This window comes from Erpetoichthys calabaricus, chromosome 5, assembly GCF_900747795.2.
Source record: "Erpetoichthys calabaricus chromosome 5, fErpCal1.3, whole genome shotgun sequence".
NCBI lineage: Eukaryota > Metazoa > Chordata > Cladistia > Polypteriformes > Polypteridae > Erpetoichthys > Erpetoichthys calabaricus.
The window spans coordinates 113773401-113791255 of NC_041398.2; the positions used below are offsets into that span (position 1 = coordinate 113773401).

At 39.4% G+C, this 17855-nt stretch overlaps 1 protein-coding gene across 1 annotated transcript in view; it reads right to left on the bottom strand.

Annotated features, from left to right (window-relative positions):
* Positions 1–6570: 6570 nt before the first annotated feature.
* The window catches only part of wdr19 (WD repeat domain 19), an 89973-nt gene continuing 78688 nt past the window's right edge, over positions 6571–17855 (bottom strand). The window contains exons 35-37 of the mRNA XM_028801973.2: positions 13076–13152; positions 12863–12997; positions 6571–6713 (exon numbers count right to left, since the gene is read on the bottom strand). Coding sequence (XP_028657806.1) covers positions 12883–12997; positions 13076–13152 — 192 coding nt within the window. The 3' untranslated portion in view covers positions 6571–6713; positions 12863–12882. The remainder of the gene's footprint in view (positions 6714–12862; positions 12998–13075; positions 13153–17855) is intronic.

Here is a 17855-nt window from a genome sequence, read left to right on the forward strand (position 1 = left end):
CAGACACCCTGTCATATGCTTTCTCCAGGTCCACAAAGACGCAATGCAACTCCTTCTGGCCTTCTCTAAACTTCTCCATCAACATCCTCAGAGCAAACATCACATCTGTGGTGCTCTTTCTTGTCATGAAACCATACTGCTGCTCACTAATCATCACCTCACTTCTTAACCTAGCTTCCACTACTCTTTCCCATAACTTCATGCTGTGGCTCATTAATTGTATCCCGCTGTAGTTACTGCAGTCCTGCACATCCCCCTTATTCTTAAATATCGGCACCAGTACACTTCACCACTCCTCAGGCATCCTCTTCAAAACTCCACTGCCATCTCTCCTAAACACCTCCATGCTTCCATAGGTTTGTCATCTGGTAGATCAAAGGTAGATGAATAAGGAACTGAAAATGAAGTTACAAAGGAAAACCTGCTGTATAAGTAAGGAGCATGAGAGTCGGAACTCCAGCAGTGAGCAATGTGAGCAACAGTTAAAAAGAATATTCGGGAAGCTCAAAGAGACTTGGAGAGAAATACTGCTGAAAAGGTGAAGATGACCGAGAAAAGATTCTTTCAATATTCAATATAACAGTAGAACAACAGTCAAAAAGGAAGTGAAGAATATTAGAAATAGTAAAGGTGAGATGAAATACAGGTGCATATCAATAATTTAGAATATCGTCAAAGTTTAATTTTTTTTCAGTAATTTAATTCAAAAAGTGAAACTCCTTATATAGATTCATTACACACAGAGTGATATATTTCAAGTGTTTATTTCTTTTTATTTTGCTGATTATGGCTTACAGGTAATGAAAACTCAAAATTAAGTATCTCAGAAAATTCAAATATTACATAAGACCAATAAAAAAAAAAAAGATTTTTAATACAGAATGTTGGCCTACTGAAAAGTATGTTGTGGCGGATGGCGGGGGTCCATGCCTGGCCGGAACGCCCCTTCGTTATATGTTTAGGGGGCGCAGCCATGGAATGTGCAATACCTCCCGCTGGACGCTAGATGGCCACCCCCCTGGGTTGGAGTGGTGCCTTGGTTTCCCACAGGGCTCCATGGGAATTGGAGTTTGGTGCAGTCCTGTTGGGTGCCGCCAGGGGGTACTGCGGCTGGGACTCCTGAGCTCGTATGGGCAAAGTATTCGCCACACCCGGAAGTGCAGCCGGGTGAACTATTAAAGGGGCCAGCAGCCACCACTCAATGGCCAGAGTCAGGAGGAGAAGGATGAAGCTTGGAGGAGGAGTGATGCGAAAGAAGAGTGTGTTTTGGGTGACTTTGGCGTACCGGGGACTGTGTTGTGCCTGTGGCGATCACAGGGAAGACGTGCCCCACAGGTGAAGAAAAATAAAAAGTTAATTTTTACAAGTGCCTCCGGTGTGAGTCTGTGTCAAGTCAGGTGCCTATATAGCACCTTTTACACTGTCCATGCACACGCTCAATACTTGGTTGGGGCTCCTTTTGCATGAATTACTGCATCAATGTGGTGTGGCACTGCTGAGGTGTTATGGAAGCCCAGGATGCTTTGATAGCGGCCTTCAGCTCATCTGCATCGCTGGATCTGGTGTCTCTCATCTTCCTCTTGACAATACCTCATAGATTCTATATGGGGTTTAGGTCAGGTGAGTTTACTGGCCAATCAAGCACAGTGATACCATGGTCATTAAACCAGGTATTGGTACGTTTGGCAGTGTGGGCAGGTGCCAAGTCCTGCTGGAATTTGAAAGCAGCATCTCCATAAAGCTTGTCAGCAGAGGGAAGTATGACGTGCTCTAAAATTTCCTGGTAGATGGCTGCACTAACTTTGGACTTGATAAAACACAGTGGACCAACACCAGCATATGGCATGGCTCCCCAAATCATCACTGACTGTGGAAACATCACACTGCACCTCAAGCAACTTTTATTCTGTGACTCTTCACTCTTCTCCAGACTCTGAGACCTTGATTTCCAAATGAAATGAGAAATATTCCGTTTTTCCTTAGCCTTGGTGAGGCGCTTCTGACGTCGTCTCTGGTTCAGGAGTGGCTTGACACAAGGAATGCAACAGTTGTAGCCCATGTCCCGGATACTTCTGTTTGTGGTGGCTCTTGAAGCACTGACTCCAGCCGCAGTCCACTCCTTGTGAATCTCCCCCAAATTCTTGAGTGGGCTGTGCTTCACAATCTGCTCAAGGCTGTGGTTATCCCTGTTGCTTGTGCACCATTTTCTGATGCATGTTTTCCTTCCATTCAACTCTCCATTAATATGCTTGGATACAGCATTCTGAACATCCAGCTTCTTTAGCAATGACCTTTTGTGGCCTACTGAACCAGACTGAGAGACCATTTAAAGGCCCAGGACACCTTTGCAGGTGTTTTGGGTTAATTAGCTGAGTGGAGTTTGACACCATGTGTCTACAATATTGAACTTTTCACAATATTCTAATTTTCTGAAATACTGAATTTTGGATTTTCATTAGCTATAAGCCGTAATCCGCAAAATGAAAAATAAACACTTGAAATATATCACTCTGTGTGTAATGAATCTGTATGAGTTTCACTTTTTAAATTGAATTATTGAAATAAATTAAGTTTTCGATGATATTCTGATTTATTAAGATGAACCTGTATATTGACAAGAGAAATAGCAAATGCTTTGAACTTGCAGTTTATATGTATAAAGAAGTCAAAATCTTCCTAAAAGTAACAGGGCCTACAAAGGAGGTACTTAGTGATTTGGACATTACAGAGGGAGAAGTGTTGCTCAGATTAAAGAGGCTGAAACCTAGCAAATCACCAGGGGCCTCATGTATAACGGCGTGCGTAATATTCACACTATAACATGGCATACGGACAAAAGCGGAAATGTTCATATGCAAAAAAAATCCAGATGCATAAATTTGTGCAAACGCCAACTTCCACGTTCTTCCGCTACATAAATCCCGGTCAGCGTGAAAAGTAACGCATGTGCACGCGCCTGCAGCCCCAACTCTTTGAATATGCAAATCAATATAAATAGGCCTTAAGCTCAGCGTTCTGTGAAAAGGCAATGGCAAAAGTACGAGGAAAATAGAAGAATTTCAGCGAAATTCCTCACGTTTAATTATTAACAATACAGATTATTTAAATTATGTTAACATTTTATCTGTATAATGTAATAATAAACATTTTGCTGCATTTCATCTTAAAAATGATATCGTCATCATATGTAAATACGCGCTTTATGAAGTGGCTCAGGTTGTGCAATATTATAACTGTATCGCAAGTTTACAGTGAAGTAATTGTACTAATAAGTACAAACAGTTCTACAAGGAGCACTTGGTGGACCGATTGAGTGTGTTTAGAGTTCTTGGGATGAAACTGTTTCTGAACCGCGAGGAAAGGCGCTGAAGCGTTTGCCATATGAGAGCAGTTCAATAGACAGCATGGCTGAAGCAGCATGTGCTTGATGCTGTATACTGATAATTCTCTTTCCGATCAGCTGCTCTGAGTGGTGCAGTGAGAGTAATATGGAAAAAGATGATCCGCTGTGGCAACCCTAACGGGAGCAACTGGAAGAAGAAGAAGAAGGTGCAGTGAGAGTAACGCTAAAGCAGCTATTGTATTTAGAATAGTTTGTCCATTCTGTGGAACATTATATTGTTACAGGTTAATTACAATCAGATGCCTTAAACAAATGAATAATATGCGGTTAATTTCAGTGTATTTGATAAAGCCGGTGTTGTGGATGTAAAAAATAAAGGGAAACCACCCGGGAACAGCAGCACTGCTTTGACGCTGGGTGCCACCAGTTTGCAAAACCGAGCGCAGAACTTGTGTATGCCAGGGTTCGAGCTACCGTGAAAATGTGTGTGACTATGCCAACATAGAGTGTAAAAACCCTTGGCACATATTTTATGATGTCACTGCACACTGAGGAAATTCCAAAAGCTTATTATTAGGTGATCAGGCTGATCCAAGTAACTCGAGGCCAGTAAGCTTAATGTGAAACACAGTTCAAATAATGGAAGCAATTATTGAGTAAAAGATTGAGGAGCGCTTGTCTAGGGTAGCAGACTTGGCAAATACTCAACATGGTTTCAGTCAAGGAAGTTTGTGTTTCACTGGTATGCTGGAATTCTATGAGGAAGCAGAAAAAGCACATGATAACAGAGGCACACATGATATTTATCCTGATTTTCAGAAAGCTTTAGATAAAATACCATATGAAAGGTTTCATAATCAAACTAAAAGAAGTGGGAATTCAGTGTGTGGTCTGTAGGTGGGGGAGAAATTGGCTCAAAGTCACAAAGTAAAGGGTTATGGTGGGGGGAATGTGTTTAGAATGAGGTGATGTTAAAAGTGCTCTCCTTCAGGGATCAGTGATGGGGCCACTGCTCGTTTTAATATAAAGAAACAATCAGGACAAGAATAAAATCGGTAAGCTGGTTAAGTCCGCAGATGATGCCAAACAAAGTGGAAAGGTGGGTAATGTAGAATGGGCTAAATGGTCACACAGGGACTTGAACAGCATACAGACTTGGGCAGATTTGTGGCAGAAAGCATTTCATGAAAGTAAACGTAAAGAAGTAAAAATGTTACATGTCTGCAACTTGAAAGTTCGCCTTACGAGAAGGACCAAGGAGTCATGGCAGACTTGTCTCTACGGACGCTCCTATCAGGTGCTTTTAGGGCAGATGCCAATTTCATGTTACTGGAATTGGCTAACTTGGATTCAGATGTTTTATTTATCCTTTTATTTACTTAATTACACTAAAGTGCAGCATAACCAGCCATGTAGAAGCTGTATACTTTTTATTAATGTAGTATTGTTATAATTAAACTGCTGACCACTGGTGTCAGGCTTACTATTCAGTGACCATAAAACCTACTGAAATAAATAAAATCACTTTAAAACATTTAAAACTAATAAAATATGTTCAAACCTATTTATCCATTAAAATAAAAGTTCATAGCATATTTGCAAACCATAATTCTAATAAGATGAAGACTAACATGATTAACAAGTTGACACATAAAATAGAAAAATTGGTCTCCTAAGCTAAAATCGTTTACTAAGCAGAGAGGGTAAACTCTTCCTTATCTGTTCTTTCTCTAATTAAAAATGTGAACGGCTGTACTAAACACAAGCTCACTCACCATCCACATTCGCACAAGGAGTGTCCATTTTAATTATTGAACTTGTTTTCTTTTAATTTCTGCTGAAGACATGCCTCCATGCACGATACAACACCCCAGACTCTCTCTTCTTGTTTTTTTACTCCACTTTCTTTAATGTAAAAGTCAATATGCCTGCCGTCACTCTCTCCAAAAGTCTGGCTGTTGGCTCTCTGTTTCCAGGACATATGACAAACTACCCTAACTACCATAATACCTTGTATATATGAGCACTACAACTAAGTTACCGTAAAGATTACAAAAAGCAGGTTCTGAAAAAAATAGTTTTTTGGTATCAGCTAATTTCCGAGTCATTTGGGATCAAAACTGGCCGATCTTGATCAGCAGCATACACTACTTGTCATCAAAGCAGTGTACTGAAGTACTCAAGAAGGTTAGTTGGATGTTAGGCTAGACATCATGAGCTGTGCTACCCATCTAAGACAGGGTGAAAGGTAAGTAATCAACGCAGACCTTGGCAGTGCACCATGCAACGCATATGTCTCTGTTATATGATGTTTGGTATGGGATTTGTAAAAGCAGTTTTAATGTTTGATGTGCCATCTGTTGGAATAACAAATGCAATGTATTTTATTACTAAAAATGTCAGGGATGTGCCATGTTTTGGAAGGACAGACATAGCAACGAAACAGACACTTATCCTTTTATTAAGGTGGATGATGTGTGGAGTATAAGATAGGGGAAGTAACGCACTAGTGAGGCTTCATGTGGAGTGCTGTGTACAGTTTTGGTCTCCAAATTACAAAAATACAGCATAACAGCATTAGAAAAAGTCCAGAGAAGGGCGACTAGCGAAATTAGAGGACCAAGAGGTATGAACTGCGATGAACGTTTTCAGTTTAAGCACGTGCAGATTAAGAGAGGACATAATTAAAGTGTTGAAGTTATTTTAAAGTTGGAACACTTGTCAAGTACTCAAGCTGGGTATCAGAGAAGACAAAAGTTCTTAGAAACTGATCTGATGTGCACTGAGAACATGCCGACTGCACTACTGTCATCTTCAGGTCACTACAGACTGATGGGAGTATCATGAAAGTCATGTCTCTGCGAACTCCATGACTTTAGGGGCTACTTTTATGTGCACCACCTGATATAAACAACTATATACACAGGTTGCAACACTTTCAAAAATGATGAAAGATGAAGAGAAAATGGAAGATAGTCGAGGAGAATTATCAAAGAAAAAAATGACAAATTCAAAAAGCCGCACTGATTTAAAGCCAATACACATGGGTTCAATAGAGCTCAGCCGTCAGAGGTGGCATTGGGACTCCAAAGACCCTCCCATGACCCCAAGGGGCATCTTGTTCTTCAGACTAAAGACACTTTTATGATTATTGTTTGATAAAGTTCTATTTTGTGTGCATTGCCCTCATTTTGGTGTTTTGTAAAAGATACAATAAGGGGAATCACTTCAGTTTGTTTAAATATTTTATATACAATTTTGTGTTAAAAAAAATATTTACAGAAAAGCAATCGGAAGAATAAGGAATACATTTTTACTTCCCAGTGTTCCAAAGTGTGGACAGCAGCCTTCAATGATTATGGATGTCATCCTGGAAGAAAAACAGACAGAAGTTGAGCCTGTTACCCGAATAATGCCAAAGAGCTAATGGACACTAAGACAGGCGTCTCACCCTAGACCTACAAATAAAGTGACTTCATGGATGAGTGGTAACTTGTGCATGCTGGAGTATTCAAAATGAGAATTTGATTTTTTGAATGTACATTACATCAGATGGCATCTTCATATTTACATATACCAATACAATATATACTATATACTTATATATTTATACTCATACGGCTACACTTCCTTAGAAGACTGGCGTCCTTCAACATTTGCAATAAGATGCTGCAGATGTTCTATCAGACGGTTGTGGCGAGCGCCCTCTTCTATGTGGTGGTGTGCTGGGGAGGCAGCATAAACAAGAAGGACGCCTTATGCCTGGACAAACTGGTGAGGAAGGCAGGCTCTATTGTAGGCACAGAGCTGGACAGTTTGACATCTGTGGCAGAGCGAAGGGCGCCCAGCAGGCTCCTGTCAATCATGGATAATCCACTGCATCCACTAAACAGTGTCATCTCCAGACAGAGGAGCAGCTTCAGTGACAGACTGCTGTCAATGTCCTTCTCCACTGACAGACTGAGGAGATCGTTCCTCCCCCACACTATGCGACTCTTCAATTCCACCCGGGGGGGTAAACGTTAACATCATACAAAGCTATTGTCTGTTTTTACCTGCATTTTTATTACTCTTTAATATTGTTTTTTGTATCAGTATGCTGCTGCTGGAGTATGTGAATTTCCCCTTGGGATTAATAAAGTATCTGTCTTGTCTGACTAGCAAACTTTCAGAGTCTTCTGCCTGGCATCCAAAACTGGATTAAAAGAATACCCCACCAAAAGTATTTTTATTATCTATTACTTACCCCATGTAGTTAATGGTAAAAAAAAAAAAAACTTTTAATCTCATATTTCTATGCAGAATTGAGATAAACTTATAGAATAGGCATTTATGGTGACCAACACTGGACAGCAGCAAACAATACGAAATATCCATAGAAAAAGTCTTATATTGTTTGTGTTGCACAAGCCAAGTGTTAAGTTATCCAGCTGTATGCTCAGAATGTTTAAAACACACATTTTTTTACTAACATTTTTTTTTTTAATAAATGAACCACCTCTGGAAAACAACCTGGTGAACTATAATAGAATGTGCACAAAAGTGACCGAATTTCAGTTGAAGCCCAACCTCCTCCCTCATTCATTGGTCAGGACTCCTGGCTCGTAGGTGCTTATTCGCTGGCTAACATTGCACTTCACCTGATATCAACATTGCAAGTGCATTGAGGGATGAATAAAAATAAAAATCAAAAGTTAAATTAAAAAGTGAGTGAATACATCAAGTTGAGAATGTGCCCTGAACGTGTGCATATCCAAAGTGCTGCCACAAGCAGGATGTTGTACGAAAAGAAACATGAATTTTAACTGGCCCATCCAGGGACCATCATAATAATGTGGGAAGGAGGAGAGATTGAACTCCGTTAACCAATTATCAGTCTTGGCTTCAGCAATACTGGCAATTAATCCAATAATTTGACAAGACTCCTACTTTATTTATCTCATCTTTCCCTGTTTTATGAGGGGGTCTCTCTGATTCACAGGTTTATATCAAGGAAACTGAAGAACCATATTTTTAAGAAATAGAATAATACATTTTTTTGGTAAACAGAAGGATTATAGAAATATGATAACTGCATATACTATATATACTGTGGGTATAGAAAAGAATCACCCCCTTCGAAATATTCCCATTTTTTTTGCTTTACGGCCTTAAATGAAAACACACACAAAAAATATTTCTTCCCAGCTTTACTTACTCAATGTAACCTATAACATCCAAGTGAAAGATATCACAGTTCAGAAAAATTATAAAAAAATCAAAAACAAGATATACTGAGATCAATAAAGGATCACCCCCAATGTCAATATTTTGTTTAATCACCTTTTGTTTTAATGACAGCCTTGAATCTGTTGGGATACTTCTCTATCAGCTTTGCACATCTAGATTGAGCAATATTTGCCCCTCTTCTTTACAGAACTGTTTTAAGTTTCGTCAAATTGGATGGTGAGTGTTGGTGGACTGCTATCATCAAATCTTCCCACAGATTTTCAATGGGATTTAGGTCTGGGCTCTGACTGGGCCACACGAGGACATTCACTTTTTTTCTCCTTCAGCCATTGTGTGGTCAATTTTGCTGTGTGCTTCAGGTCGTTGTCATGATGAAAGGTGAAGATTCTGCCCATCTTCAACTTTCTGGCAGAGAGTAGCAGGTTTACCTCACGAATTTGATGGTATTTTGCCCCATCCATTTTTCCTTCTACCCTAATGACAGCCCCAGGCCCTGCGGCAGAGAAACACCCCCACAACAGGATGCTGCCACCTCCATGCTTTACTGTAGGTATAGTGTGTTGTGGATAGTGAGCTGCATTGGATTTCCGCCGGGTGTACCGTTTGGTATTGAGGCCAAATAGTTCGATTTTGGTCTCATCTGACCATAAGACCTTTTTCCACTTGGCATCAGAATCTTCAAGGTGCATTCTGGCAAAGCTCAAACAAGACTTAATGTGGCCTTTCGTGAGAAGTGGCTTTTTCCTTGCGACCCTCCCGAACAAGCTACAATTGTTGTCACATGCATACAATGACCACTCTTTGCCATAAAATCATTCAAAGTGGCCATTGGCATCTTGGTAGCCTCTCTTACCAGTTTCCTCCTTGCTCTTCCATCCAGTTTGGAGGGACATCCAGATCCCGGTAGGGTCCAAGTAGTACCAAACACTTGCCACTTCTTTATTATGGGCTTTATTGTGCTCCTTGGGATTGATAAAGCCTTTGAGATTTTTTTGTTTCCATCTCCTGCCTTATGTCTGTCCACAGCTCTTTCCCTGAGATCTTTTGAAAGTTGCTTGCCACCCATAGTCAGTTGTTTGCTGTCAGTTGCACTACCAAGCAAGGGAATGCTCCACAAACAGCTGGTTTTATTCTTCACTAATCACACTGATTACAACTGATCACAGGTGGAGGCCAGTAACCATGGTCTGCAATGGAAATGGTGGTTACTCAAACCTGATTGAGTTTACAAATATTGTTTAGGAGGGGGGTGATCCTGTATTAATTTCAGTATTTCTTGTTTTTTATCTTTTATGATTCTTCTGAACTGTAGCTGTGAAATCTTTCACTTGGATGTTATAGATTGCATTGAGTAAGTAAAGCTGGAAAAAATATTGGTTTGTGTGTTTTCATTTAAGGCTGTAAAGCAAAAAAAAAAAAAAGGGACTATTTTGAAAGGGGTGATTCTTTTCTATACCCACTGTGTATATATATATATATATATATATATATATATTATATTATATATATATATATATATATATATATATTATATTATATATATATATATATATATATATATATATATATATATATATATATATATATATAAATAAATAAAAGAAAGAGAGAGTAATGTGCATGCTCATAAGAGACAGGGCTTTGCTGGTGGTGGTGATTACCTGCCGGACCAGGGGTTGGCACTGAAGGGAAGACTGACAGCCACTCCACTCCACTCCACTCCACTCGCTCTCTGATGTCACTTCTGTGTCCATCCACCTGGACCCTTCCCTTCATGCCACTTGAACCCATCTTGCTTCAGTTCAATTGAGAACTCCAGTCTGAAAAGTCTTCTCCACATTAACTGCATGTTTTTCTTTGTTTATTTCTCATCTAATTATACAGGTTCACCAAGGTGGTGCCCTAACTCTTTCTGTTTATTTGTGTCCCCTTTTACTCTGTCTGTCTATCTAGCTATCTGAGACAGGACACAGACAGACTAGACAGACAAACATATAACATCGAACAGTCAGGATGTTCACTTGCTGTTGAGGGTTCTAATTTATCTAGGCACAGATAAACTGTTTTATGAAGCCTTTAAAGGTGACGTCTGATGTTGTGTGCAGTTGTTGCTGCTCTAGATTCAAGTGGAGGATTCTTCTTGCGTTGGAGTTCACTCTTTCTCTTTGTGACATGGTCCTTTGTCTGTGGTGTGCCATGCTTTTCTCAGTTAGGCCCTGCACCTTCACAGGGAAAGGCGTTTACTCTTTCTGGCATAAACATTTGGATGCTGAAGTTCTCTTCTTAAAGCAATGACTGCTTCTCAGCAGATTCGGACTATTGGCACACAACCTAGGCTTGCTCAGCTTTCCACGTCAAGAAGAGAATTGTTAGTTTTAGTTCCTCAGAGAGAGAACGGCTCATCAATCTCTTTAGTTTCCAGGTTTCAGAAAGTCACTTCCAATTACAAAATCAGGGCTCGCTCATAGGCGATTCTTTCTGTCCAGCAGGATTGTCATTCCTAGAATTACAAGTTTTTGTTTTTGCTTAAGTCCATTTCACACCTTCTGACTCAAGAAGATGTCAGTTCAACACTGATTTACACCTTTGTTATCAGATGAAGTCCAGGTAGACCGTGGTACGAAGAGTTGAGTCACTACCATTGGAATGTAAGTGGGGGTTTTATGCAGCTGGATGTTTGTTAAATCTGCTGCTTTGCAGGCCTGGTATGCCACTAAAGTCTAGCAGAATGGGCAATGCCCACTTTGTCCCACAAAGTTGATTCAGCTGTGCAGTTTCATAGGGTGTCGCTAAATAATCCCAAAGTACTCCAGTAAAAGCAGACAGTGGGACTGCAACTGAAATTCTCAGTCACATCTGAGTGCGTTCCATTGCAGTTTTCTGGAAGTACTTTGTTTACCAGCATTAAATACATGTGTTTACATACAACTGCATGACTTGACATTGTGATTATGTGACACGAGTAACAGGAAATTTTGCCATGAGCATTCTGGTTATAGTTTGCTGTTATTCAGCATTGGTCACCATAGACACCTATTCTATCAGCAACATTACCTCCGTTCTGCATGAAAACATGACATTAAAAATTTTTTTTGGCCATCACTACAAACTACTGTGGTAAGTAACATGTGAAGAAAAAAAAAAGATTTTTGGTTGGGTAATTCTTTTAAGTTGGTTCAGAAAATCGATGAACCTGCCAATATGCGTATTACTGGAAGCCAGAATAAGAGTCAGACTGCAACTGCTAAAGTGAAACTAAGAACAGTAGGTGACTTTCCATTGGTCCTGGTGATCCCGCCCAGGTTTGCTTTCTACTTTACCTTGTTGTAGCCGGGATAGCAGGCGACCCTAAGCTGGAATCTGGACCACAATCAAGAACATGTTGACAGCTGAGTACATAACGTATGAGTTTGAGTGAATTCTGCTTGTTCAATCTGCACAATTGTCCTCATTGGGTTATTCCAGCGTGTCTAATTCATACTAGTGTGTTGGTTAGAAGCCTCAAGTGCCAGACATTTACACTTTAGAGGCTAAGTTTTCTAAGCTTAGGTTAAACGATGCTTCATGTCTTGTACCTTTTAATTATTTGAATGAGAATTTCATAAATATGCATACAATAAGTGTAGCCTTATACTTAACTTGCTCGATCAAATTAAGTAGTAATGATTGCATTGTTTAAATAGTCTGCTTGCTTGCAGCTCTGAGAAATCAGAACGTGTGCATTCTGTCTTCATTTCCATGTTATTTTATGAATCTGCCAGTGGTTTGCTGTATGCTGTGACTGACTGGCTGGCATCAGACCTTATATCCACTGCTGGAGACACAGCAGACCACACTAAATGCTTCCCAAAATGAAAGGACGAATCACCAGACAAAAGGTAAAACATATGACTGTTTTGTTATTTTTACATGTTCGTTATGGTAATTTGTTTTTTTAAGACATGTCCACCATGCTTCTGTGAAATTGATCTCAGATTATCTCCCCAAAAATCATCTTAATTCATTCCAGGGTCATAAAGGCTGGAGCCAATCACAGCAGTTTGTGTTGCAAGGCAGGATGCAACCCTGCTAGGGCCCAAGTTCAGCGCATAATCCCCCATTCACGGCACACTTGGTTACAGTCACATGTTTTGGGCGGGGTGTTACTCAGCAAGAGTCCATTATGTCACCCAAAAAAGGGGCAATGCCAGCTGTCTGATTAATCCACTGAATGCCCAAACACACACACACACACATTTAAACAGACTAACTGGTTACATTGATCAGTGAAGCTACAACAGAACTAAATACCTGCTAGCAGGACACACTGCTTACTGCTCGACGTCTTCAGGTTTCAGGTAAGGTGTGCAGTCCATGATTTTGGTAAGGTGGGCCGCAGATACGCTGTCTGAACACATGGGACATGCTGATTCACTCTCCAGTAATCTAACCAAAAATATTTAAACAACAGTCACAAAGAGCAATGGCACCCTGGGGTGAAGAGCAATGCGAATGACTACTTACAATCTGAATTCACTGAACAGAGCGGGGAAATGACACTTGGGGCAACTTGTCCAATCTTCTTTAGTCATGTGGCGACCCTGCAAAATTTTATTTTTATTACCAGTAATATGTGGCTTGTCAAGTGACATTTATGTAATAAATAGCAAGAATAATAAAAAAAAGTAAATATTGAGCAAAAACCTGTAAATTCTATGCTATTAACTAATAATAAATGGTATTTTGTTAAGTTATTATATACTTTTAATCTCACATCCCCAAAGATGTGCAAATTAGGTTAATCATATTTGTAATTGAACCAATGTGAGTGTGACTGAGGGTGTGAGTGCACAAGAGGTTCTTGTGAGGGACCGCCATCGCGTTCAGACCCAACAGATGCTGCCAGGCCCTGGAGCCCACCCACCTGGACTGAAGTTTGGAAATGTTATGTGGCGTCAAGTCAGCATGTGGAAAAGAGTCAGTTTGATGGTCTCTCGCACAAACTAACGTGAAGCATTTTTAAAGAATAAAAAAAAAATTACGACAAAATCCTTCTGAGAGGATTTATTTACAAAAGACCTATAAGTTAGAATTATAGTTTAAAGGCACACAACAATGCATGTTTCCAAATCAGTAAACGAATCCTACTATTACATTTTTTTTATACATAAAAATGTTTTGCTTAGATGAATTAAATATTTTTCCCATTCAATTGTAAGGCAATTGCTCTTAGATAAAAAAATATTTGGAAATGTTATAATTCTGAATGTCTACCTGGTGTAACATGATACCTGCATATGATAACCTCAGGAACCATCAAAATGCCCTCATGATACCTCATATAGGGCAGAATTGTGGCTCTGTGGCGAAGGATCTGCACTGGTATTTGGAAGGTTCCTGGTTCAAATCCTGTTGCTGCCAGAAGGGGCCCCACCGTGCTGGGCACTTGAGCAAGGCCTTTAACCTGGGGGGTTGTACAATGGCTGACCCTGTGCCCTGATCTCCAAAGGTCATGCAAAATGAGAAGCTTCTCCTTCGGGATTAATAAAGTATATCTCTATTATATAAAAATATCCTTGGACAAGACGAGACTTTTTCAGAGAGATAATTTCAAGTCCCGCGAGACAAGACATTGTGCCAAGAGATTTAACTACGCCCAGAGTCCACTCACCTCTCATTTGTACGAATGCTATTGTTAGACACGGTTCCTGTGCTCTCAGCTCTTATAAATTTTTGCGGGGGTGGAAATAAAAGACAAAGAGTAGAAGACAAAGTAGAACATTCTAAAGAAGTTCAAAAACGTTGGCACGATGCACATGCAGAGCAGGTTTGAGATTATGAAAGTACTAAAATTCTAAAGTCTCAAAAAACTGATAGTAAAGATCGCATTAGCGCTAACAAACAGAAATTATTACTCCGTGAAATAACAGAACAGTGAAAAGAGTGAATATATGAACTTAGGTGATATGATAGACTGTGGTGGGCTGTCACTCTGCCCGGGGTTTGTTTCCTGCCTTGCGTCCTGTGTTGGCTGGGATTGGCTCCAGCAGACCCCTGTGACCCTGTAGTTAGGATATAGCAGGATGGATAATGGATGGATGGATGGATGGATGATATGACAGAAGTATGTAGATATTGGTCGGCTTTAAAGTTTAAGTCGGAGACTAGTAGATCGTCTAATTCGTGTTGCCATCGAGGAAAAGTAGTGTTTCTTCCCAATGAAGAGGTGTATCCGCGAGAAATAAAAGATTTGTTTTTTGGTGAAAGTGAAATCCGCAAACACTACAGGCAAAATATATGAATGTACAATAATCTGTTCGCATTCGCATCATTCAATGCTCAAAACGTAGATTTACACGATTCAGGACCATATACTATGAGAATCTGTGGTCCCGTAATAATTAAAGCTACTAAAAGTTTAATTTCAAAGAAACCACAATTTAGTCAGGTTTATATTTATGATCACGGAGAAGCAATGCAACATTGAATCGAAAGAGTTAAACGATTGGACGTATTAGAAATTCTACAGCCAATAATGGATACAAATCCATACGTCCAAAAGCATCGCACTTTACACGAAAATTTATCTGAAAAACACAGACAAAGAAGTTTTCTTGGATTTCTATATGAATCCGAAAGATCATGCTCGCATATATAATAAACCAACATGTAACGAACTGTCAGCGATAATAGTTTCAAAAGACGGAGATATCAAAGACAGAGTTGATATTCGTGTTTATCCAAATGCAGAGCACGATTCATCGCAAGCGGCAGATTCAGGAAATGACTAGCGTGTAGGGGATTGGCGAGCGAAGTGAGCAGGGGGCAGAGCATCCTAGTCAAAAAAAAAAAAAAAAAAATCACATGACACCTGCATATGACACCCTCGCCAATGCTATAGATGCCAGCTTGCTCAGCTGATCCAAAGGAAACTCTTAACAAATCACTTCTGACTTGGGGACTCTGAGATCACGGCAAGCCTCGCCATGTAAGGATGAGAGATGGAGAGTTTGGCGGAGTTTGGGAAGCTCCTTCTGGTGACCATTTTTAATAATCTAATTCTAAATGATGCATTAATAAGATGGGTATACTGTATAATAGAATTACTAACTGCTGTAACTACTTAGTATCCTCCCCCAGTCAGTTACTGTTTCTGTCTTTATTTTATTCAGGCTCTTGCAGTATTAAGAGGGTGCGTGATAAAGAAGGTACTATATTTCAGTGCAGGATCAATTCTCTTTTCTCTGTAAATATGCTACCATTAGGATTCAGAAAAATAATATTTTTCAATCATATTCTTCTGTGACATGATGAATCATCTGCTGTACTGATGTGAGGTTGAGTAAGGCTGATAATTAAAGAAATGGTAGTTGTGTGAGGAGTGAAACAACCCTAAAACGTCCTTCATTCAGAATGGCTTAAAATCCAGTTTGGCTGAGTACACTTGAATGTATGTGTTATGTCTGACAAAGATTTAAACATTTCTGTGAAGCCTGCTCTCTCTAGCTTACAAATTTAAGTTAGTTTTTTAAACAGCAGGATTTTAAGACTGATCCAAACATTCACTTAATAATTAAAAGCATAGCAGCAAGCTACACATAATGATATACAGTAAATCCAGTTCTTAAATATTTTTACTGTCTCCCAATTAGGTTTAGAACCAATTAAATATCCACGATCGCCTACTGTATATAAACTCATAAATGGTATAGCTTGCAGCTTAGTTTACAGCACTAATTAATGCCAACAGGCCAGGGTGCACATTGTGATCTGAAGATGCAGGCCTTCTTAAGGCTGTGACACATTACACAACTTTACCATTGATGTTCAGTTGCAGACTTCATTTACATAACCTTAGCGATTCGGGGACAGTTGCGGCAAACTCCTGTGACCACTGGTCTTGTAGTCTGACATGTCCAGCGTCCAACCAGTCTGTGACTATCCCTGACAAAATCAAACAGGTTTGAATTTGTCTTAAATTGTAGGGGCAGGCACTACATGCGCAAAAGCTGACAACCAGTGAGCTCTCAGCTGGAAGCACAATGTTTGTAACGGGATCTCGTAAACAAAAAGGTAGCATATCTGCCTGATGTGCCATGTTTTACGTACCACACCAGAATGGGAAAAAAAAAAGAAAGGGCCAAATCCTGGAAAGCATTCACATGGCATCTCCACTGTCAGGCAGGGCTGTCAGAAAAAACGGCGACCTCTGGATGCTTCGGAAATATGGAAATGTGCTGGAAACTCATCACGGAGTCATGTGACAATGTCAAATCCTGCAATAACCGGTTGTGTAATTTAACATCCTCAGGCAAAGATATCAGCAACTGCAGCTGTCCAGTTTGACATCCCCTGTGACTAGAAGTCATGTAATGTGACGTTGCTTTAGCTTTGAGAGGAAAAATAACAACCAGCATAGAAAGCGGAGCCTTTAGTCAAAGGGCACCTAAGCGGTCAACTATACTTGGCAATATCAGAGAAGCTCACTTGGCTTCAGCATTTAAATCAAGACTAAACATGCTGTTATTGTAGCATACGCAGAATTGAACATATTGCTTTCTGATTGACTGTACTATGTTTTGATTTGCCACTGCTTGTATGTATTCCAGCTTTTTCTTTTCTAGTGGCACTCGCTCTATTATGGATGCATAATATGTATATTTTAAAATAAATATATTAGCATTTATGAATATTTATTTATATATATATATATATATATATATATATATATATATATATATATATATATAAAAAAAAACATGATTTTATTTTTCACTATTATGTTTGACGTTTATGTTACATTTCTTCCTTTCATATTACATTTCTAATAATAAAATGTGCTGGGGTCTATGTGGAAATGCATCTAATGAGAATAAATTGACCCGAACTGAATACACAGTTATAAGGTATATTAAGCAATGAATTGACAACATCTAGTAATAGAACTAGAAAAAAAAAGATACCAGAATTGTTCAGACGAAAAAGAAAAAATACAATATCAGTTAGAGAATGAAATAAAGACGACACAGGTTATCAGGGTAGGACAAAAAGCAGCTAGACAAGATGATGTTTTTCTGAGAGATTATGTATTGCATGATCATTGCTTGTATTTGAATATGAATTATTATGCTTCATGAAATTGACTCAAAAATAATACATAAGAAATGTATGTACATTCAAACCCACTTGATGCTGTTTAGGGTCGCGGGAGGCTGGAGCCTATTCTGGCAACAATAAGTACAAGGTAAAAAATAACCCTGGATAGGATTAATGTAGAGCTGCACATATTAGGGACTGTGGGAGG